General features: G+C 36.3%; 4 protein-coding genes and 1 pseudogene across 11 annotated transcripts in view; 4 read left to right on the forward strand and 1 right to left on the reverse strand.

The window, feature by feature from the left end:
• LOC148176751 (calcium release-activated calcium channel protein 1-like) overlaps positions 1 to 296 on the forward strand; it is a 21,733-nt gene extending 21,437 nt beyond the window's left edge. For all 3 annotated transcript variants that reach the window (XM_088032145.1, XM_088032144.1, XM_088032143.1), the window contains exon 4: positions 14 to 296. In XM_088032145.1, the coding sequence (XP_087888271.1) occupies positions 14 to 252 (239 nt within the window). In that variant the 3' untranslated portion in view covers positions 253 to 296. The remainder of the gene's footprint in view (positions 1 to 13) is intronic.
• Positions 284 to 22,504, reverse strand: LOC148176752 (trichoplein keratin filament-binding protein-like). Its single transcript, XM_088032135.1, has 3 exons — positions 22,379 to 22,504; positions 3,752 to 4,140; positions 284 to 3,704 (listed from the first exon to the last, which is right to left on the reverse strand). Exons 2-3 carry the CDS (start codon positions 4,137 to 4,139, stop codon positions 2,578 to 2,580), a joined length of 1,515 nt encoding a protein of 504 aa, XP_087888261.1. The 5' UTR covers position 4,140; positions 22,379 to 22,504; the 3' UTR covers positions 284 to 2,577.
• Positions 4,102 to 4,857, forward strand: LOC148176753 (peptidoglycan-recognition protein LB pseudogene; annotated as a pseudogene). The gene is made up of 2 exons (XR_015769795.1): positions 4,102 to 4,227; positions 4,274 to 4,857. The product of XR_015769795.1 is annotated as a peptidoglycan-recognition protein LB pseudogene (transcript).
• Positions 5,435 to 7,899, forward strand: LOC148176754 (peptidoglycan-recognition protein LB-like). Of its 2 annotated transcripts, none has more exons than XM_088032165.1 (2): positions 5,435 to 5,578; positions 7,195 to 7,899. In XM_088032165.1, the coding sequence occupies exons 1-2, from the start codon at positions 5,536 to 5,538 to the stop codon at positions 7,773 to 7,775; spliced, it is 624 nt and encodes a 207-aa protein (XP_087888291.1). In that variant the 5' UTR covers positions 5,435 to 5,535; the 3' UTR covers positions 7,776 to 7,899. The 2 variants fall into 2 exon arrangements, with proteins under 2 accessions (XP_087888291.1, XP_087888292.1); XM_088032166.1 differs by having other exon boundaries at positions 5,575 to 5,664.
• LOC148176755 (uncharacterized) lies at positions 11,631 to 20,676 on the forward strand. Of its 4 annotated transcripts, XM_088032133.1 has the most exons (6): positions 11,634 to 11,970; positions 17,775 to 17,851; positions 18,430 to 18,847; positions 18,901 to 19,073; positions 19,123 to 19,444; positions 19,496 to 20,676. In XM_088032133.1, coding segments are annotated over exons 2-6 (1,947 nt in total). In that variant the 5' UTR covers positions 11,634 to 11,970; positions 17,775 to 17,849; the 3' UTR covers positions 20,528 to 20,676. The 4 variants fall into 4 exon arrangements, with proteins under 4 accessions (XP_087888257.1, XP_087888256.1, XP_087888258.1 ...); XM_088032131.1 differs by having other exon boundaries at positions 11,631 to 11,970; positions 17,767 to 17,851; positions 19,123 to 20,676; XM_088032130.1 differs by having other exon boundaries at positions 11,631 to 11,970; positions 19,123 to 20,676.
• Positions 22,505 to 22,545: the final 41 nt, after the last annotated feature.

A 22,545-nucleotide genomic window follows, 5' to 3' on the forward strand; every position in this document is an offset into this window, starting at 1 on the left:
GAAAAGTTTCCAGGTCTGTTCTTGTTTTTGGTGGAAGTAGCCATTCTTTGCTGGGTCAAATTCTGGGACTACTCTTTCAAGGCGGCAACGGCCGCCACTGTTATTGTGATTCCTGTTTTGATAACGTTCGTCTGTTTCGCTGTGCATTTCTACCATTCCCTGGTCGTGTATAAAGTCAACAGTTCGGTGACGGAGATGGACAAGCTAGAAGACATGAAGAAGCAACTCGACGAAGTTACCAGTCCTGTGTAAATATATTGTAACAGTATTAAGTGATAATAAATTAATTGGATGATTTTCGTTTATTTCCGTGGAAAAGTTACAATAAGTCGAGGTTCTACTGTAGTGAGCACAAGTTTTAAGTACAGTAGAATCTCAGTGCCGCTAATAAGTGGTTCAGTCATGTTTGCTCACTATGTATTTTGTGAAGTGAACACAATTTCGAAGTTTCACTGTATTTAAAGCGGGGGTGATACAGTAGAATATCATTAGCGCTGACACAACGGGTGTCTTATTAGAGACTACTTCTACTATACTATTGTAACATTTGGCTACCCTGTACAACGAGAAATAAAAAACATAAAATTATACAGAGTGACTTACAACTCCAGACAGTAATATTCTATACAAATCAATTCAACTGCAGAAAACACAAATTTGAGGTTGCACTGTAGAAGTGAAAAGCGTTAAATTATACAGAGTGAGTCAGAAGTCGAGACAGTGTAATGTGTAAAAACTCGAGAGCCCAAGTAGTATAAAATATAAAACATAAAATATACAGAGTAATTCAAAACTGGCGATAGACTAAAGAACAGAATTTTTTCACTTCATGAAGGTTTTACTGTAAAAATCTTCGAGTTACAAAATAGTATAGTTAAATCTCGTTGATGATACAGCAAACATCGCTCTAAATTATAAATATTAACTGTTTCACTTGGCAAGTTTTACTGTGTATGCATAGGCCATAAGACAAAATAATACAGTAAAATTTCAGTCAGGTGAACTAAAAATTTATTACAGTAGAATTTCAATGAAGTGAATATTGAATGCACGTTTCTCAAATACAGCAGAATCTAACTAATACTAACGCTGCTAATCAGCTAATCACAAAAAGCAGTTTACGACGCTTTAATGTCTATATTTGCGCACCTTGTATATCGTGAAAAACAAAATAAAAAAATATACAGAGTGGCTAAGAAGTGTTGTAAGAATGATATACACTGAACAAGTAGAATCGCGGTGACGCTAATAAGTGGTTGTAAAATTTGCTCACCCTGTACATCGTTAAATACCTACAAAACATTATACAGAGTGACTCACAACTCACTTCAATTCAAATCGATTCAATTGGAGGGAACACAAATCCGAGGTGGCACTGTTCTAAAAATAGGCACTCACCCTGTATAAAATATAGTATAAAAGCATTAAAACATACAGAGCGATTAAAACTTGTGTCAGACTGTCATAAACATTGTCCGTAAATACGAATTGTTTTTTACATCATGAAGGTTTTACTGTATTAATCTTCGAGCTAGTAGGATCTCGATGATGTGATACAGTAAAATTTCAATCGCTTTATGGTACATAACTTTATGTTTTTTCACTTGTTGAGGTTTTACTGTATTAAAACATGAACTATAAGGCTCTGAATCTGTTACAGTAGAATTTCAACGAAGTGACTATAGTATGCACTTTACTAAATACAGTAGAATCGCAATGGCACTAAGACCGCTAATCAGCAAATCACAATAAGTAGTTTATGACAGTTCCCTGTATATTGTGAATAACAAAAAAATATACAGGCTAACTTAGAACTTGAGAAACAACTGCCTGGCGTTAACACTAACTCACTAAGTGACTATAGTTCATACAGTGAGAGTTTGAATGACAGAAAAGTCACTAAATCTACGCAATAAAAAGTATTCCATACGCGCGAAATTTAAAATAACAAAATTACCCCAGTTACTGACAACCCTATCACCCATTTCGCGTTGGAATTTAGTGTTTTTAGCGTATTTTGTAGCATAATTTGCTGCCAACCTATATGTCAACTGTCGAAATCTCCCAATCTCTCACCGGATATACAATACTAAACAACTGTCATATTTGCTCACTCTGTATATCGCATAGTACAAAGTAAAAAATTTACAAATTGATTTAGAACTTGGACACTGTACTCTTTGGCGCTGAAATTAATACAATAAGTAACAAATTTACGATTATGAGAATCTACTGTCTTATTATCTAAATTTGCTCACCCTGTATTCCGAGAAATACCAAACATAAGAACATATAGGCTGACTCACAAGTTAACAAGTCGAGCACCTATTGTAAGAAACACAAATTCGAGGTTGCACTGTTAAAAAAATTATTATACAAAACACCCTGTATATGATGTAAAAAGCATTAAAATATGAGAGACTCAAACATTTTAATCCGAAGCAAACATTGATCATACAGTAGACCACCAATGCAGCGAACAACAACAATAGCTTTGGTTTCTCTTATCCCTATCACCGAGGGCCGACTGTACAAACTGAAACTATATCAATACAGTAGACCCTCGACCAAATCACATTATAGAAACAATTTACTCCTCGCAGGCCGTATCGGTCCTTGTCTCCTCTGTATATTCATAATCTCATGCTTCAGCCTCTCCTCCTCCTTCCGCACCCTTTCCAACTCTTCATCTATTCTCTTCAGCTCGGCGTTCTCCCTCGCCTTCTTCCTCAAGTTCTTCAAATGCACGTCATCATCAATCGCCTTTCTTCTCTCCCGCTTCGCTCGCTCTTCCTTTTCTTTGAGTTCCGTCATCTCCTTGTTGTACTCTTCGATCTTCTTCATCATGTCTTCGCGTTCTTTGACCACTTCCAACTGCTTCTCTTTGTTCCTCTCCAAGTCCGCGTCGATCTGAACTTTAATCGTCTCGATGACGTCTTTAATAAGTTTCTTCCGCGCCGCTTCTTCTTGCTTCCAGAATTCGTCTTGTTGCTCAAACTGGACTTTGGCTTCCGAGTCAAACAAGAAGTCCAACTGCTTCTGGCGGGCTTTCTCCAGTCGTTTTTGTTCTTCGTTGAGCTCGAGGAACTGCTTCAGTGCTTCTTTGATCTCGGTTTTCTTCACTTCGTCTTGAATGCGCTCAGCGAGATCCAACTCTTTGAGTCTCAAAATCAACTCGCGTTCTTCCTGAAGATTCGCTTGGATGTTCTCGGCCTTCTTCTTTAACCTCATTTTGTATTGTTTGATGTTGTAAAGAGCGCACTCCTTCTCCGCTCGCTTCTTCTCGTCTTCGATCCTCTGAAGATCCACGCGTGTGAGATCCGTTCTCTTCCGCGCTTCTTCTTCTTCTTTCTGGCGCAACTCTTCACTTATTTGATTCTTGAGTTTAAGCTCTTCGATCTGTTGGTGGAGGTTGAATCGCAACTCCTCCTTCTTCGCCTGGATCCTCTTCTGTTCTTCCTCCTGTTTCTCGTCTTCGATCTTCAGGAGTTTCTCCCGTTCTTTGAGGAGTCGGCGACACTCCTCCTCCTCCCGCTCCTTCTTCATCCTGTTTTCAACCTGTTGGTCCAACCAGGAGAGTTTGAGCTCGCGACTCTTCTGCATCCTTTCGTAGTGTTTGAGCATGGGATTGTTACTCCTCCACTGGTGGTACAACTTCAACTCGGCCTCATGGCGACGACGATCTTCTTCTTCAATTTTGAGACCTTGAAGAAGGGGATTAACAATACGAAAAAGAAGAAATGTTAAATACCGGTGTTGAGCTCCTTCAGAACCTCAATTGGGATCTCATCGCTCCTTGGACTCCTCACGTACTTCGCATTCCGCGTCTTCAGGATCATGAGCTCCACCTGCTGGAGTTGTTCTTCTTCATTGAAAAGCTTCTGGAGTTTCTCCCTGCGAACTGTTAAACTTTCTTCTTTTTCGCGGTCTTTCTTGATCTTCTCGATGAGTTTGTTGTTGGTTTCGTGGTACCGCGGCGATGTCCACTCGTCGAACTTCGAGTTCTTCTTCTCCCAGTCCTCGTAGTACTGCTTCCGACCCTTCCAAGTCTGCTCGTGGAGGAACTCCTTCTCGCGCTTCCTTATCATCTCGGTCTCTTTCCGCACGCGGTGGTGGCGAGGAAGTGGTCTCCCCGCCATTCTGTAAAAAACAGGACTTTGATCCTCTCACCGATAACAGTTATCTGACCCAAAATGAACGTCGTCGTCGTCGTTGTGACTCTCCTTGGTAAGTCTCTTGAAGACCTTTTGGTGGTGTTAATAAAAAGTTGCAGCGTCCGCGCAGGGCCTCACCCTCATCCCCCGCGATGGTTGGCACGCGCGTCCTCCAACCAACACCTCCCCCATGTCCAACCCCGTGCCCTACGTGGTCATCCACCACAGCGCCGAACCTGCAGCTTGCTACACCAAAGAGGACTGCATCGCCGCCATGCAAACCATGCAAGACATGCACCAGCACGACAACGGATGGGCCGATATAGGGTACAGTTTCGCCGTCGGGAGCGACGGGAACGTGTACGAAGGGCGCGGGTGGTCAACCGTGGGGGCCCACGCCCCCGGGTACAACACCCAGAGCATCGGCATCTGTCTTATCGGCAACTGGATGGAAAGTCTACCCCCACTGAACCAACTGTACGCCGTGAGAGAGTTGATACAGTACGGAGTGGACATGGGGCACATCGTCGAGGAGTACCAGCTGGTGGGGCACCGCCAGGTCAAGGAGACGCTGTGTCCCGGAGACACGCTCTTCCGGGAGATCGCGCAATGGGACCATTTTGTTAACATTTGTGCAATAAAAGTGACAAAAATTCGGATTTTGTTTGGTGTTGCCCACAATGTTTTTTCCTCAAAGTCATAAATAAGTCACTGGCCGCCCTTGCCAACTAAAGTTATGAACTGACGTCCACTAGATTATATTCTAATCAGCAAAAATTCCCCGCTGCACGCAATTTCAATAAAAAAACGAGTAATAATAGTAATAATAATGATACAAACAAATCCCGGTAAAATAGTTACAACGTTCTGGAGATAAGAAGGAATTGAAAATTCGCGTAAAAGATAAGAAATGTCGACACTACAACATACAGGGTGTTCTCCTTACGGTCACTTTCCCATACCGGAGCAGCGCTTGACCCCTTTCGGCCCGCGCGAGAGAGACAGAGAATTGGGGAACCACCACACTTTCGAGTGTTTGCTTGTTAATTGACTGAGACACAGTCCGGTCGCAAAGTCGCGCTTTCACCGTAGTACTGACAGTACCTCTTTCGATGTCAAATCCCAAAAAAACTCCCCGCGAAGTCGTACGGCGTTGTGGCAACCCCATAGAAATCGTACCGAGAAGAGAGGTGCACCGAGTGAATGGTGATGTTGCGCCCCCCTGTATATCCGACGAATTTTTTGTCCTATTATGAATATTTATATAAAAATGACACTCGCAATAACGCGTTAGTGTATCATTCAGCGATCTGATTAGTGATAAGAAGTGATGGGAAATTGTACTTAAACCGCAATTTCGTTGGAAACGATTTTATCGAAAATGAATCGAGCGGTTTGTTATCTACTGAGTGTCGTCGTTGTTGGTAAGAAAAATCCCCTTTTTGGCCTTGATCTGTTAGTGGTAATTTTTGACACGTGTTTGTTAATGCAGGGACTCCTCAAGGTTCAGGTAATTAGATCGAGATTTATTAAGTTTCGGAAATTTTATTGCGCAGATTAAATTTAATTGTAATTAAATTAGATGTGATTTTTACGATGGTGAGGTCAGTCTTTGTGTCTTTAACGCGGTGTGTCTTTGAGTAAAAGTGCGCAATCTAAAGAGCAATTATTTCATTTTTTTCTGAAAGTTTTTTAGATGTGGAATGTATTGTTATCATTGTTATTATTATATTTTCAAGAACAGAATTATTATCTATTTATTAGTGTTTTCCCGTTTTCGCTTTGTTTCGTTGATAACACTGTTCTTTACAATTTTTGTAATTATTTTATTATATTGGTTTGATATTATACATTTACGATATAAACTAATTTCCAAATTAAAATTAAAAAAATTACAAAAAACAACAAAAAAACAGTGTCTATATTTATTTTTTTTCATTTTTTAGACCATAGAAAACAGTTTATCAAAATGTAAAAATTCCAAATTTTCGAAAAATCCTAATTAAAGTCAAAAATTTTTTTTGCAAAATTTTGAGAATTTTTTTTCTTTTTAATTAGAGACTTAATATATTCAACCCATGAAAGATGCTAAACACGACTTAAAAAGCGTCACGTGAATGTGCGAACAAGAGGCGTTTTGAAGTCACGTGTCATCAGCTTCTTCTGTGATTGGTCCTTAGACTAATGTATGTATCATACTAAAAAAGAAATCAAGACACGCCCAGACCAATTAGAATTACGTTCTAAAATCACGTGCCACAGGACTTTTTTATAATTAGTTGTTTACGGACCAAAGATGCTAAAGATGACATAAAAAGCGTCACGTGATATGACGTGTGCAAATGCGTTGCGTTTTGATGTCACATGTCATGTGCTTCTTTCTAACAAATGCAAACGTACTAAAAAACAAAAATAAGACTTGACTAGACGTGTTCTGAGGTCACGTGCCATGAACTTCTTCTATGATTGGTTGTTACAATGATCGACCAATAAAAGATGCTAAAGATGACATAAAAAGCGTCACTTGATATGACTGCGAATGACATTTGCGTTTAGATGTCACGTGTCACGAACTTCTTCTGCGATTGGTCCTTAGACTTATCAATGAATGCAAACGTACTAAAAGACGAAATCAAGTCATTGCAAAAATTTGAAAAAAAAAATTCAAAAATATGCTGCATCTTCTGAAAATAGAAAAATTACTAATAAAAAACGACCAACGAGCGAGATTAATTTTATCACTTCCGTTGCATTAAAATATTAAAAACAATGATAAAGCGGATCTAAACAGTAAATAATGTGTTGAACTGGACGCTTCTGTAAGCAAATTACCTCAACCCATTCAACAATTTTCTCTGCAAAATTCCCAGTAAATTATAATCATTAAGTGCTTCCTATGCTATTAAATAAACACTGTAAACTACCGAGTTACGACATATTTACATAAAAATCAAGCGAGCGTGCTTTGTTGCCCCACCCCACCACAAATTCGGTATATAAACCGAGTTCGAACCCTCAATTTTAGTTTGTTTTCTTCCAGGGGCCATGTCGGACCTGCAAATCATCCCCCGTTCCGGGTGGAACGCCCGCCCCCCGAATGCCACCGAAGACATGCCCAACCCCGTCCCCTACGTCATCATCCACCACAGCTACATTCCTCCAGCTTGCACCACCCCCGATGACTGTGTTAAATCCATGCAAGTGATGCAAGACATGCACCAGATCACGAATCAATGGAACGACATAGGGTACAGTTTCGCCGTGGGCGGCGATGGGAACATTTATGAAGGCCGGGGGTGGTCGCGCGTCGGTGCGCACGCCCCCAAGTACAACAATATCAGTATTGGAATTTGTGTTATCGGGGATTGGAGGAGCGAGTTGCCGCCGGAGCAACAGTTGGAGGCGGTGAAGCAGTTGATTAACTGGGGGGTGGAGGAGGGGAAGATCGCGGGGGATTATAAATTGTTGGGGCACAGACAAGTTAGGGACACGGAGTGTCCGGGCGATCGTTTATTCGAGGAGATACAGACGTGGGGGCATTTTAGTAACCTCCCGAGGGTCAAGGAAGAGTCCAATGGGGCGGAGGATAACAAGTTTTTTTTTTTCAAAGCCAAATCATGATTAGTGCACTGATGGTAGTGAGCTTGGCTGTACTCTGAAAGAGTTTCCAAAATTTAACTCAAAGTAGAATTGGCACGAAGTAGTGTGGTGTGAAAATTAAACAAAAATAAAATTTTTTAATGGATTTTACGTGTTTCTTTGTTCGATGTTATCAGATAAGAGCGATTTTATCGAATTATCAAGTAAGCTGGGATGAGTTTAAACAAAATTAATTGTATTTTATTTGAAGGTCGTAATAACATAGATGGGGCCAGAAATAGATCAACTCTGGCAGAGAAAATAGCAAGTACAAATTGAAGCTCGTTTGTCATTTTTGCGGGCTATCGTTTGGTTTTTGGATGTTTTCTACCAAATCGAAAAATTTTTCGAACATTTTGAATTCTTTGTAGTTAAAAACAACTAAAGATTCAAACATGTTCAAATCTTAAATTTTGAGAATACGAAATACCCAAGTTTTTACAAAATTCAAAATTTTCATTTTTGAAAAATTATAAAATAAAAAACCCTCAAAAACTCCAAATCTATCCTAAAAATTCGTTTAGATTCTAAAATTTACAAAATTACACTACAATCCCATGATTATCCAAAATTTCCACAACATTCCTTTGTTTTGATAACACTCGTTTCCAAATCCCAATTTTTCAAGAATTTAGTAAAAAGTTTCAAAAATTGATTTTGAAAATTTGGCAAAATTGCAATGTATCCTTGACACAGAACCCAGCAATTCTTAAATTTTTTGACCGCATTCAATCTAAAATGACAAAAAGTTAAAAGTTCTGCTACATTTTTCAAAAATTTTACAAAATTGTAACTTTAAAGAATCTAAAAAATAAAATTCCTAAACGACTTTCTGAGACAACTTAAATCGTCGAAAGTTTGAATAACCCAATTTCTAATTTTCTAGTAACTCAAGATTTTAAATTTTTTAAGCAGTGAAAAATCTAAATTTTCCAACAATGTTGTTGCAAAGGTACCTAACATGTCGAATATCATTTTTCAATAATTGAACTGCACGAATAGAAATTTTTGACTTCCAAATTTTTATAAAACTTAAAATGTACAAAGTGATTTTGAAGTAGTGGCGGAAAAAAAACCCATTACAACTGGCAGGTTCCGGTTTTTAAATTGGTGTCTCAGTTTTAAGAAAAAAATAAAATAAATTAAATCCAATTTTTATGCTACGCCAATGATTACTAAGGTCATAATGCATAGGTAAATTATTAACGAACAAAATGCTCTGCGTTGTTGTTAAAATTATTTTGTGCATATCAGTGAAGCCGAAAAAGTCGGGATTTTGGAATTTTTACCCTTACCTTAAAATTAATAAAAATCACCAAAAACGTCTTGTATTTCCGTCAAGTCGTAATTTTTTTTCCGCTTATATTTCAAAATCACCATGTACATAAATTTTTAAAATTAATAGATTTAGTTTCTAGAGCTGATTCTGAACTTTTTAAAAATCCAAATATGCTCAAAATATTAAGATTCCATGCTGAAATACATGTCTTTATAAAAATATGTCATTTCCAAGTTTTTGACAAAATTTTTGAAAAATACGAGTTTCACAAATATTCACGAAAATCAAAATTTTTGACTTTGATTTAAAATCGAGTTTATTATAAATTTATCGAAGATGAAATATGACACAGGATTTGAAAAAACAACAAAAACCAACATCTACGCGAGTAATTCAATTTTCTTTTTAAATTTTCAAAATTCTAGACACTACAATTACTTGAATTTTTAAATTTCCACAATATTTTATTAATTTAATTCTGCAGAGTCCTCATTTAAAAATACTAATTTTTCAAAAACATTAAAAATTCTTCTAATAAAAATTTTCAAAATTTCAAAATTCCAATTACCCGAAAATACCTATTTTTATAATTTAGCAAAATTTTAGTGCACAAGTGACACAGGGCTACGTAAGTCTTAAAATTTGTAACCGCTTTTAATATAAAGTGACAAAAAGTTGAAAGTACTGATACAACACATTTTGTAAAAGTTTTTAAAAATTGTAACTTTTTGGAATTCCAAAAAATCTCAATAAAACTTTCTGGAGTAACTTAAAAGGCTGAAAAGTTTGAATAACCTAATTTCTAATTTTCTAGAAAATCAAGATTTTAAATTTTAAGCGCAAAAAAATAAAAAAATTCCAAAAATTTGGATATCTTTATTACAAAGAGGCCCAACAAGTCGAATGCCATTTTTAAACAAATTAACTGTTTGATTATTAAATATCGTAAAATTTTTTTTAGAAAAATCTCATTTTTAAAATTTTGGAAAATACGAGTTAGTCAACTTTTCATAAAAACAAAAATTTTTGACTTGGGTTTTAGAATTAAGACCCTAATAAATTTGTAAAAATCTCGAAAAACCCAAGTCTATCAGACAAATTTACTTGAATTCAAAGTTTACGAAAATTTACTAAATTTTGGACATTATAATCCCCTGATTTTACAAAATTTCCTCAATATTTCCCGGTTCTAGAAAAACAATTGTTCGATTAAAAAATTTCAAACGTTCAAAAATTAAAACAAATTTTTTTAAACTAAACAAAATTGTAACTTTTTGGAATCGGAATTTCCAAAAAGATTTTCTGAGACAATTCAAAATGCCTAAAATTTAAATAACCCTATTAATAATTTACTAAACTCAAGTTTTTAAATTTTAAGCAATAAAAAGTCTTATGAATTTGTAAATCCAAAGTTTTCTCAAATTTCCAAAATTTTGATTTTTAAAATTTCAAAAATAAAAAATCAGATAACCCAAAAATTTAAAATTTTCAAAATTTAGCAAAATTTCACTGTACAAGTGATATGTACAGACCGCTGCAATTCTTAAAATTTTTAACCGCTTTGAATGTAAAGTGATTCAAAAACTACACATTTTTCAAACATTTTTTATAATTGTAACTTTTCGGAACCTAAAAAAATTCGTTTTCCCCAGAACCCAAAATGCCGAAAGTTTAAATAACCCAGTTTCTGATTTCCTAAAAAGTCAAGTTTTTAATTTTGAAGTAAGTACTAAAAATTCTAAATTTTCTAAAAATTTTTCCCAAAATTCTAATATATTTATTACATGTCAAATATCATTTATCAAAAGTCGGCAAAATTCAAAATAACTACACATTTTAACACCAATTTAAACATTTCTAAAACTGTTTATATTAATTTTAAATGTCACTTTTTCAAAATTTTATTACTTTCACGTAGAACTGTTTTTAATTAATGTCAAAATGTTGAAAATTTAATAAATCTGCAAAAAAACTAAATGGCACGACCTGCAATTTTCTAGAATATTATTTAGTTTTATAAAAATTTCAAAGTATTTTTAGGACTATTAATACATTTTAAAAAATTCAAAAAATATTTAATTAACAAAACTTTTAAGTTTCTAGAACCTCTAGCTGTCTGGAACATTAGAAACCCTAGAATTTTAGAAAATTATTCAAAGGCAAAGAAATTTTTTCTTAATGGCAAACTATCATCTATAAAAAATTGCGACATTTTGCAAAAGTTAAAAATCCCACAATTGACAATAATTTTACATTTTCAAAATCACAATTTTTATTTTTTTTAATTTTCAACGCCTAAAAATTAATGACTCCACAGAAATTTGAATTTTAAAACAAAAAATTGGATTCCCTAAATTTGCTAAAAGTTATTTCCGCAAAATTAAAAAGCAGCTTTTCCATTTTATAAAAAATCCCAAAATTTTCCGAATTTCCAAATTTCCACTTCCCGCCCGCCAAATGCCCAACTCAAATCTAATTTTATCACCGCGAAACTTTTCCAACTTTTCCAAACAAAATTTCTATTCAAATCCCACGCAGCTTCATTAAGCTCCTAATTGTCTCCCCAACCCAATAAAACCCGTCAAAAAGTCCCATTCCCACCCCGAACCTTCTCGAACGTCCACTCGTGTCCAGATTCTCTCAATTTCATTAGAAAATCAACGAAATATTTCGAATCGGTTGGGCGTCGGGAAACGTCACGACGCTCAAAATAGCCACTAGCTATTTCGAACGCGAATGCCACAGTGAAAACGTGTGCGTGTTGCACAGAAAAACAACCGAAAAAGTCGCAGAAAAAATCGCGAAAATTCCAAAAATTGTGTTTTTCGGCAAATTCTGTGCATGTTCGGAGTGAGTGTGTCGGTTTTTGATTCTTTGAGGTTTTTCACGTAAGCGCAGGTAAGTTATGTAACGAAAACACAAAACAGTACACACTGAATTTTCCGGAAGACTTTAGGGACTTTTGGTTTTCGTGACTTGCAGTTTAAAAATTCGAGACGAGTGAATGGATTTTTATCATCGTCTAATCGCCAAATTATTTCGAGATCGTGATTTACGGCGCTCTTTGGCATCGTTTAAAAATAGATCCAGAAGCGAAAACATTTTCGATGATTTTTATGATTGTTTTTTTAGCTCGATCTAAATTGATGATAACAGATGAGTTCTGTTTTCTTTCTGTCTAAACGTTTCTCAATTTGGCCCAAATACGAAGAAATTCTTGCTCAAGCGACATTCCGATGAGTGGCGATTTTATTTCCCAAGAATAAAAATCCCCTCAGAGATTACGATGTTTCTAGAATTGCGACAAATTGAGGTTAAGTTCAGGTTCGGAAATCCGTTAAAAATGACATTTGACCCAGTTCCAATCAGGTTGTAATAGAAATAATTTCAGTTACTCAAAATTTTGAACGTGGGCGAGGTTTATCTTGGGTACACCCACGACAGTTTTGATTTGATTCGCGGAAAGATCTGTCTCTCATCAAATTCTGAAACGTGTGAAAAATAGACAGTCGCATTAAAAAGAAAGATTTTTATTGGTGCAATTACGCGAAAAAATAGTAAGCTCCACCTTCACTGAACAAGCCACGCCTTCACTGACACTGTAGCTTCACCCTCTTAGCAATAACACGTCTAGAGTCGCTAGAATTTCGTTTCACAACTTTAGTTTCTCAGTTTCTCAATTAACCCCCCAAAATTTAAAATGTTGTCAGTATATTGTGTTTTTTTGGCATCCTAAAAATTAAAAATTATACTAAATCGAAAGTCTACATATTAAAATATGCATATAAATATTGTTACAAAATAATAGGAGTAAATAAATATTTAAAGGACAAGACAAAAATATTCAAAATTTTGTAAAATCGTAATACAATGAATAGAACTACAAGATAAAATTGTTAATTTCTAAGTAAGTTTTTTTCTTAAAATTTCGAAAACATTTTTTATTAAATAAACAGTAGCATTAAAAAAAAATTTTCATTAGAGCTATTACTCAAAAAAATAGTAAGATCCACCTTTCTTAAGGCGGCGATTTACCCAGAGCATTCTAGGTTTGCTGTGTCGTTTCTCTGCTGTAATCTTATAGTGTTACACACACATCCATCCCTTCGACGAAATTCAAGGACAGGGTGATGCTTTCGGACACCATCGGCAGTACACTAACCATTTCAGACTCGGCAAACGAAGCGTTTTTAGCATAGCATTTTATTAGTTGAACTACAGCTCAGAAAGAGTAGACATTGAAGACAGCGATATAGCAAAAATAATGATAAAAAATAATGCATAATATAAAAATAAAAACAAAAAATATAAAAGCAAATTTGTTCAAATTTGATGCAAACTACAGTGAAACCTGTATAAAAAGGAATTGCAATCCGATGTTTACGATGTTTATATAACCTAAAACCTCAGCTGAAGTACAATACGAGGTAAACAATATAAACAAGACAGTCGGCGTGTAACTTGTTTTCTAAACAATTCCCAATTGTTTCTAAGAAAATTTAAAAGAGTAAACAAAAAATTTCACTTTTAAATATGCAATAGTCCGTTTTTTGGCTTCCGTGTTTGCGTAAATTCTGCTGTTTTTTTAAAGGTTTCAGGTCTTTAAAATAGTCAATTTTGTAAAAATCCAAACAGTTTTAGAATAAATATTTAAAATTCTAAAATTAAGTTATAGTAAATACAGACTTAACATAGAGACCGATCTAAGAGCCAAAAATTTGAAAAATTAGATAATGTAATAAATTAATTCTAAATAATATCGTCCATATTTGATAAAAAAAACTTTCAATCCTTTAATAAATTAAAATTGCAAGGCAAGAAATATGTTACGAATACCGGAAAGAAGGTAAAAGAAGAAAAACTAAGTGGAATGTGCGATGTATTTGTCAAGAGCTGTATGCCTTCGTTCTAAAGAATCCAATCTGTAAATAAAAATTTGCTTCTTATCTAACTGGACTGTGAATGAACCGAACAACAAACAGAAAAACTTGATGTTGTCTAAATTCGTAGTAAATCATAAATAAAGCCAAGACACAAATCATTTTTGTTGTTCCTGACACTATGGCCAATGGTCAACCTTCAACAAAGACATTTTTAGTAAGTAATCTCTTCAAATTTTAACACAACGTGAAAGTTATCCTATCACATCTGTTTTAATTTATTCTAATTGTTAAAAGTGTTATAGGTGTATTGTAAATGTGCGCTAGCATTAGCACAATTGAATATAAACAACCAATAAAAATGCAAGCAAAATAACAATCTTCAGCAGATTTTACCATTTATTAAACCTGCCAACAAAGAGTTTGATAAATAAACTTTTAAAAAATTAGTTATTATTTTTACGATTTTTTAATAAAATTTAATAAAATCATTGACTAATTTGTATTGGTGAATATCTCATTATTTTTAATTAATATCATGGCGCTTAGAACAGTTTTTGAATTTCAACGTCAATAATTTTTTTCTCATTTGTCAAGACGACAATATTTAAGAACTCTCAATATCAAATTGCAAGTTTATTAACAAAGCTTAATAATATAGTTTTTGCAGTCAGGTTAATGTGACAATGTCTACTCGTAGTTTAAATAATTTCTCAAAATATGTGACTTGCCGCTGAGCCCGTTATTTAGGTATGTCAAGTCTTTAAATTTGAATGGACATCGAGTCGATTTCGAGACCAAATGGGCAAAGAAAAGAAAGTTAGTCGTTTATTATCGTACAATTTCGTTCAGCTCACTTCTCGGACACATGTTATTTTTTCCCCCACCATCATGGTCACAGAGGGTTGGTTTCAACCTAAGATGTACGCAATTTATCCACAATTTGGGCGATGCAGGCTTCATGTAAATTAGATCCTACATGATTATAAAAGAATTAACAGTGGAACGAACATGATATTCTTCTTGTCAAAGAATGGTTCTGTGTCGGGACGAAGAGCTTTTTACAAAAAGAATGTTATTTCCTGAGATATTTAGTTCTAAACTTGGCCAAATTTAACGATTTTCAACATTTTTTTTATCATACTGTCATTACTTTTTTTCAAAAAAACTCAACGTCCCGACATTAATTACTATCTTAACTGCAGTTTCACAAAATTTGAACTGATTTTTTTCACAGACAACGGAGTAATATCGAATTTTGTGAGGCCTGAAAACATACATTTTTCTGGAGGTAAATCGCCGCCTTAAATAAGCCACGCCTTCGCCTGGAACTATAGCTCCACCCTCTTTGCCCCAATAACAGATTTGTTACGATCCTAATAACTCTAGACTTGCAAAACTTCTAGTTATATAAAATTTCCAAAATTTTAGTCACACTACACAAACAATTCATAAAATTCTGTAATTTTTGTGTTCTTTTTATTATTTTTAATTTCCTATGAATTATTGACTAATAATTACAAAGATTTCCTATAAAAATTTTAATTTTTGAGAAAACTTTCGAAATTCATACTTTAAAAACGTAAATTTTGGAAAGTAAAATTTTGGAGATTAATTCTTTCAAGAATTTTGAAATTATGAGTATAAAAACAACATTTCAAAATGTTTACTGAAATCCTTTAGATAATTGCGTCGTTTAACAATGTAAAAATATTAGTCCCGCCCACTCAAAATTAGCTACGCCGCTTTGAGTGCTTTATCGTTAAAAAATACAACCCCGCCCCCTTAAATCCCATAAATTTATTAAACTTCACATCTCGGAGAATCTTTATCAGATGGAATTAACTACGCCACTCCCCATTTGTAACCTCAACCACTTTCTTGAGAATAAACTTCGGCCTCTACATCTAAATTGTTGAAAAAAATCATTACGCTCCGCCTTCGCGAAACTAGCCACGCCCCATGAAACGGAGTATCAAATTTATTGATTGGTTTAAAGCGTGGTTAAATTGACACAACTAAAATTTCACCTTCAAGCCTATTTAAAAATAAAATATTTGTTTTTCATCAAATTCTCTGACGTATCAAAAATGGTTTAAACTGTTTTTTTTTATACTTTGACCGAAAATGTGATTAAAAAATTAATGTAAAAAGCTCCGCCTACAATAGAACTTTCCCGCCTTTCTCCAAATATGTGTGGGTGTGGTTAAGAAAAAAAAAACAGTTAAACTCCTCTTTTCGAAAACTAGCCACGCCTTTTCGAATGCGTTTTAGACATTTTCCAGTTTTCGACACATTGTGAAACGCAAAAAAAATATGCAAAATATTAGTCTCGCCTCTCAAAATTAGCCACACCCCTTTGAGTAAGATACAATTCCGCCACCCAATGAAAAACTCCACATCATGTAGAATCAATTAGAATTAGAATTATTAAAGAACATTAACTTAGCCGTCCCCTTTTTGTAACCTTCAACACCTTTCAAATAAGAATAAACACCGCGGTGATACAAAAAATTTATTAAGCTCCGCCCTCACAAGACTAGCCATGCCTTATTAAATGAGTTAGCAAATTTATTGGTTCAGGGCGTGGTTAAATTGACATTACTAAAACTTCTCATCCAATCCAATCTATTTAAAAATATATTTTTTAATCAAATATATCTCTTATGTATCAAAAATAATTCAAACTGAGGCAAATTTTTACTTTCACCAAAAAAATTATTTAAAAAGTAATAAGTTCCGCCTACAATGGAACTGTTTCGCCCTTCTCCAAATACGTGACTTCAATCTATAAAATGTGGGTGTGGTTACACTCCTCTTTTCTGAAACTAGCCACGCCTTTTCGAATGGGTTTTAGATATATTAAAAATTTTGACGCATTACGAAAGTCTTTTAAGCAGTAAAATGTAACTTCGCCCTCTCAATCCATAATTTAGTAAATTTTTCCTAATAATTTTATTATTAAATCTAAGACATTTAAATGTTTTTAGTACATTTTGTGCTCTTATGATCAAAATTTCTTAAGACGAAACCATTTTCTCAGTCAGTCACAATCAGATGTATTGATGGAATCTTTTATTGGCTATTGTCAAATAATCCCCGCCCACTTTTAAGAACAAATCATTCCACCTCCAACAATACGAAAAAAATATTTATTATTTTAACCCAAAATCGCTACAATAACCTCAAATGAAAACAATAACTTCCTCCTATATTTCCACGATGTCACAGAAGCAATCTCAGAAAATTATTACGCCCCGTCAAATTAATTTATTAATTAATTATTTATTGCTAGGCGTGGTTAAATTGACACTAAAATTGCTCATCCAATAAGATATTTTTTCATACTTTGACCGAAAGTGTGATTTAAAAAGTGATTAGCTCCGCCTACAATGGAACTGGCCCGCCTTTACAGTGTGTTTTAGACAAAAATTCCAAGTTTCGACGCACTGCAAAATTCTATTGAGTGTAGTAAAATGTAACTCCGCCCTTTTATTACAATAATTTCAGAAGGCGTGACGATATGACCAGTTCCTTATCCAATCACAACGCGTTTGTACCACTTTCATAGACTATCCACGCCCACATTTAGCAAAAAATCATTCCACCTCCAAAAACACGAAAAAATCATTTATTATTTCAACCTAAAATCGCGATATTTATTCAAAATAGCCTCAAACATAAACAATAACTTCCTCGAACATTTCCACCAAAAACAAACGATGTCAAAGCAGCAATCTCAGTCAACCGCTTAGCTTCTTTTCATTCTCGACACCGACCACATCACGACTTCGCTTCAGCTAATGGTTTTCAGCATTTCAGGCTCTTAGAGTGGCAATTATAACACTAAACAGCTTAAGAGACTTTCTTGTAGAAGTAGTGCAACGTAGAGGAATCATGTAAGTCATCCCAGAGCATGTTCATCGTGACTAACACACTTTTCGTCCTAGGCCGAAAAAGTGTAGCATCACTATTATCATTATTATTAGTGTATTGTGCAGTAAAGTCGCAGCCACCTTCGATTTTTGGCCGGATGTTGAACGCCTCCGTTGACCAGTCGCGTTTTATCTATTTATACCGTGCGTCGGCCTTGCCTTCTAGATGTTAATCGCACACACTGTGTGTTAAAATGATTTAATCCTGATTTTGGATCAAGAGTGTCGAAACGTCATGGACGATATTGGCACGAGGATGTCGCGGTGACCCAATTGGGATATTATTAGAATTTGTGTGCATGTGCATCTTTTATTGCAATTTCTATAAGCGAATGTGATGCTGATTTATCTATGCGGTCGAAGTTGGCTGTGATCTAATCATTAATAAACGATATATCCTCTCGTTACCGTTCCAGGCTGTCCAATTTTCCCCAACGTCGACAGAAATATCCTAAACTTTCACCTCAAAAAAGTACTAAAACAAAGTCAGTGACTTTTACCACTCGTGCCAAGAACGCACTCATCAAACGCTTGCTCTTTAGGGTCTTCACCAAAGCCATGCCTGCGGGCAAAGACGAAGCTGGCGCTTCAAATCCGGCCCAAAGAACGACTTTCCGACCACCATGGGTCAAAGAGGGCCCATCTCCTCTTCCTGTCCCGGCAGCTCCATGGGCGCTCAAAAACACCAGAAGGGACAGTTCGAAAGACACACCATCAGAGAACCCTCTCGCGGGAGTTCAACTGAGGAAGACCTCCGTCACCACGAAAGAACCACAAGAGAATGGGAAAGAGAAGACTTTCAAGAGGCCACAGCTGAGGCCGGTGCCGCCCAAGGAAGAAACGAAGCCACAGAAGGAGAGTTTGCCGTCGGTGAAGTTGAACAGTGTTGCTGAACGACAGAAGAACGAGAGGAAGCCGTCGATTCAGAAGGTACCGACTGAAGACGAGGAGATTGATAGAGTAAGTCCATCTAGCGAGTGTTGGATGAAGTTGTGGTTATGTAAAGTTTGAAGGTTACTCCCGTGACGAGGAACGCTTTGGTGAGGAATGAGAGTATGAGGAGGTTGTCGTTGACTCCTGCACCGCCTCCTATGCCGCCGCCAGCACCTGCCATGCCGCCCATGCACGGAATGGCCAACAAAAAGCCTCTGACTGAACAGCAGAAGGAGCGATTGGAGTCTCTAAAGTAAGTCCAAATCAACTCCTAACACTCCATCTAAAGTCTTATCTTCTAGAGCAAGACCAAAGGCTCGTCCTGACTGGACTGCAATGCTCAAAGAAATAGAAGGCAACAAGAAACTCAACCATGTGGAATGCAACGACCGATCGCAACCTCTTCTTCCGCAGACGAAGGCAACCGAGCATTTTGTCTTCGAGAGCGAGAAGCCCAACGTCCACAACGAGCTCCTCAAACAGATCCAAGGAGGAATCAATTTGAAGAAGGTCAAAACGAACGACAGAAGTAAACCCATGCTGGAGGGTCTGAGGAAGTTCCGAAGACAGATGACGATAGAAGAGCAGATCCAGAAGTCGGTGTCTATGGCAAGCATGCCACCGGTAAGTTACAAACCTCTTTTATTATCACCAAGTTCAATTCCCTTCCTCCAGGAAGAGATGATAGAAGACGAAGTGGACGAAATGGACGACATCGACAAAGTTCGCGATGACCTTCAAAGCACCAAGCAGATGCTAGCCTTAGAACTCCGCAACAAAGAAGCGCAAATCCGCGAAAACAAACGCTTGATGGCGAGGATCCTCAACCTCGAAGCAGAACTCGAAAAAGAAAGGCACCGGGAAAAAGGCACCGGCGAGAAAACCCCCGACGATAAGCTCATTCTAACCCTCAAAAAAGAAGCAGAAGAAGCCCGGAAGACCTCCGAAGAAGTCGAAAGGAAGTACACGGAAGTCACCGAGCAGTTAGACAACACCAAGTTCCAACTAGAAGAAATGAAGAAACAGAACCAGTTACTAGAGAGGAGATTCCAAGAGGCAACAACAGGCAAACGGATGTCAGTAAGTAAAGACATGATGAACGGAGAGGAAAGTGGCGAAGACTTCGCTGAAGACGAAATGAGCGATGAAAGTGACGGAGAAGACACCGAAGAGAAACGCGAGAGAAGAGCGCAAAGAGAATTGAAACAACTCATGAACAAACTCCGCAGCTTCAAGAACAAAGAAGACAACGCGAAGAAGGAAAGAGTGGCGCTGCGGGAAATAATGAAGAAGCACAACCAAGCGATCAAAGAAGAAAAGAAGAAGTACAAAGCGCTGCAAAAGGAAGTCGACAAAATGGCGGCGCTCATGAAAGACGTCAGCGACGACGAAGAAGAAGAAGAGGAAGAAAGCGAAGAGGAAACCGAAGAAGAAGAGAGCAGTGAAGAGTCCGAAAGTGAAGAAAGCGAAGACGATAGTGAGTCCGAGAGGAGTCAGAGCGAACCTGAAGATGCCCCCATCGAGAAGAAACGTGATAATCTAACCGCTCGCTCTAACAGACACGAGAAAATCCTAGCAGCACTAAAAAAAGGTAATTTCATGTTAAAAACAAACGCGGAGAGGCTACAAGATGACCTAAACAAGCAAAAGGAGATGACGGCCGGACTACAGGAAGATTTAGATTCAGTTTTGGCCGAACTGGGATGAGACCGGGCCTGTGATGGAATCGAATTTTGTAATATAATTGTTAACGGGAGAATTTTTAACACTTTAGCATAGGCGAACTGAAATTTTTGTATTATCCAGCGAATGTATTTACGCAAATGTGAGAATAAAGTGTGATCGCTTCTACATAATCTTACTTTTTTAAACAAAAAAAACAGACTTAGGGGTTTCGGTGAATTAAATTTTTGGAGTCTTTGGACTCTTTAAAATCTTTCTTTGAAGTCTTTGTAATCTTTGAACTCTTTTTTAAGTTTTTCTTTAGTCTTAACAGCCTAGAGCCTTTAGATTCTTTGGATTCTTTAAACTCTTTGGACTTTCTACAGAATCTTTGGATTCTTTCGAATCTTTGGAGTATTTTGGTTGTTCAGTTTCTTTAAAAATCTTTCCACTCTTTCATTGGAGTTTTTAGATTCTTTGAACTGTTTTTAGACTCTGAAGTCTATCTATGAAAACTTTGATCTCTTTGAACTCTTTGGATTCTTGGGACTCGATGGAGTTTTCCTTTGAGATCTTTAAATTATTTTAACTCTTTGAAGCCCTTAGGTCATTATTCGAAGTCTTTGGAGTCTTTGGCTTCTTTAAACTTTTTGGAGTCCTTGAATTCGTTCTTTGAAGGCCTTAGAGTCTTTGGATACTTTAGATTCATTGAATTCATCAAAGTCTTTCTTTTGGGGTTTTTAAATTCTTCCGACTCTTAGGAATCACTGAGGTCTTTCTTTGGATTCATTGAACTTTTTCTTGACTCTTTGGAGTCTTTCTTTGGATTCATTGAACTTTTTCTTGACTCTTTGGAGTCTTTCTTAGGAGGCTTTAATCTCTTTAAACTCTTCGGATTTTTTTGGACCCATTGAAGTCTTTGGAGTCCTCCTTTGAGATCTTTGAACACTTTCGACTCTTTGGAATCCTTCTTTGAAAATTTTCTTTAAGATCTTTAGAATCTTTAAAGTGTTTTTGGAGTCTTCCTTTGGCATCTTTGAATTCTTTCGACTCTTGGAAGTCATTGGAGTCGTTCTTTGGAGTCATTAAAGTCTTTGGAGCCTTTGGATTGTTTTTAAAGTCTTGCTTTGAAGTCTTTGAATTCTTTGGGGTCCTTGGAGTCTTTGCATTCTTTAAATTAATTGGATTCCTTTAGACTCTCTGGATTCTTTGCAGTTATTGAAGTCTCCCTTAGAGTCTTTGTATTCTTTGAGGTGTTTTTAGTCTTGCTTGGAGTCTTTAGACTCTGAAATATTTCTTCAGACTCTTTCGAAGTTTTATATTCTTTGGATTCTCTCAAGAACGAAGAAGAAAGAGTGGCGGTTCGGGAAATAATAAAAAAGCACGACCAAGCAATCAAAGAAGAAAGTCTCGCTGCGGAAGGAAATCGACAAAATGACGGCGCTTATGAAAGACGTCAGCAAAGACGAACAAAAAATAAGAGAATGAAAGCGACGACGAAGACGAAAAAGAAAAAGAGGAAGAAAGCGACGACGAAGAAAAGGAAGGAAGAGACGACAAAAAAAAAGAAGCAAAAAGGAAACAAAAAAAGAAAAGAGTGGTGAAGAGTCCGAAACTGAAGAAAGCGAAGTTGACGGCCGGACTACAGGAAGATTTAGATTCAGTTATGGCCGAACTAGGATGAGTCCGGTCCTGTCATGAGACCGATTTTTATAATTTAATTGTAAACTGGAGAATTTTGACCAGTTCAGTATAAACGAACATTTTTATATTACCCAGCCAATGTATTTACGCAAATGTGTGATCCCTTCTACATAACCTCACTTTTCGAACAAAACAGATTTGAAAGGTTTCAATGATTTAAATAGTTGGAAAAGGGCGCGGGGAATTGCTTACCTGGTTTGGGGTAATTTGAGACTCCTTCGAGAACACTAATGTGGTTTTTAAAGCGACTTTTCTTAAAACTGCGACAATCAAAACAAACTTTCGAACTAGCAGAGCTGCCAACTATGCGGGCCGAATTTCACTAAACTCAGAGAAACGTCAGTTGGACAACCAATTAT

This window comes from Gnatocerus cornutus, chromosome 3 (genome assembly GCF_029298725.1).
Source record: "Gnatocerus cornutus isolate USDA-ARS CGAHR chromosome 3, icGnaCorn1.1, whole genome shotgun sequence".
Taxonomy (NCBI): domain Eukaryota; kingdom Metazoa; phylum Arthropoda; class Insecta; order Coleoptera; family Tenebrionidae; genus Gnatocerus; species Gnatocerus cornutus.

Bases quoted from the DNA above. Each gene is read 5' to 3' on its own strand.
- LOC148176752 (XM_088032135.1), bottom strand. From the start codon at position 4,139: ATGGCGGGGAGACCACTTCCTCGCCACCACCGCGTGCGGAAAGAGACC. The intron at 3,705-3,751 runs GTATTTAACATT...CCCTTCTTCAAG, and splicing joins TCTGAAGGAGCTCAACACCG to GTCTCAAAATTGAAGAAGAA.
- LOC148176754 (XM_088032165.1), top strand. From the start codon at position 5,536: ATGAATCGAGCGGTTTGTTATCTACTGAGTGTCGTCGTTGTTG. The intron at 5,579-7,194 runs GTAAGAAAAATC...GTTTTCTTCCAG, and splicing joins ACTGAGTGTCGTCGTTGTTG to GGGCCATGTCGGACCTGCAA.
- LOC148176755 (XM_088032131.1), top strand. The intron at 18,848-18,900 runs GTAAGTCCATCT...TAAAGTTTGAAG, and splicing joins AAGACGAGGAGATTGATAGA to GTTACTCCCGTGACGAGGAA. The intron at 19,074-19,122 runs GTAAGTCCAAAT...CTTATCTTCTAG, and splicing joins GAGCGATTGGAGTCTCTAAA to AGCAAGACCAAAGGCTCGTC.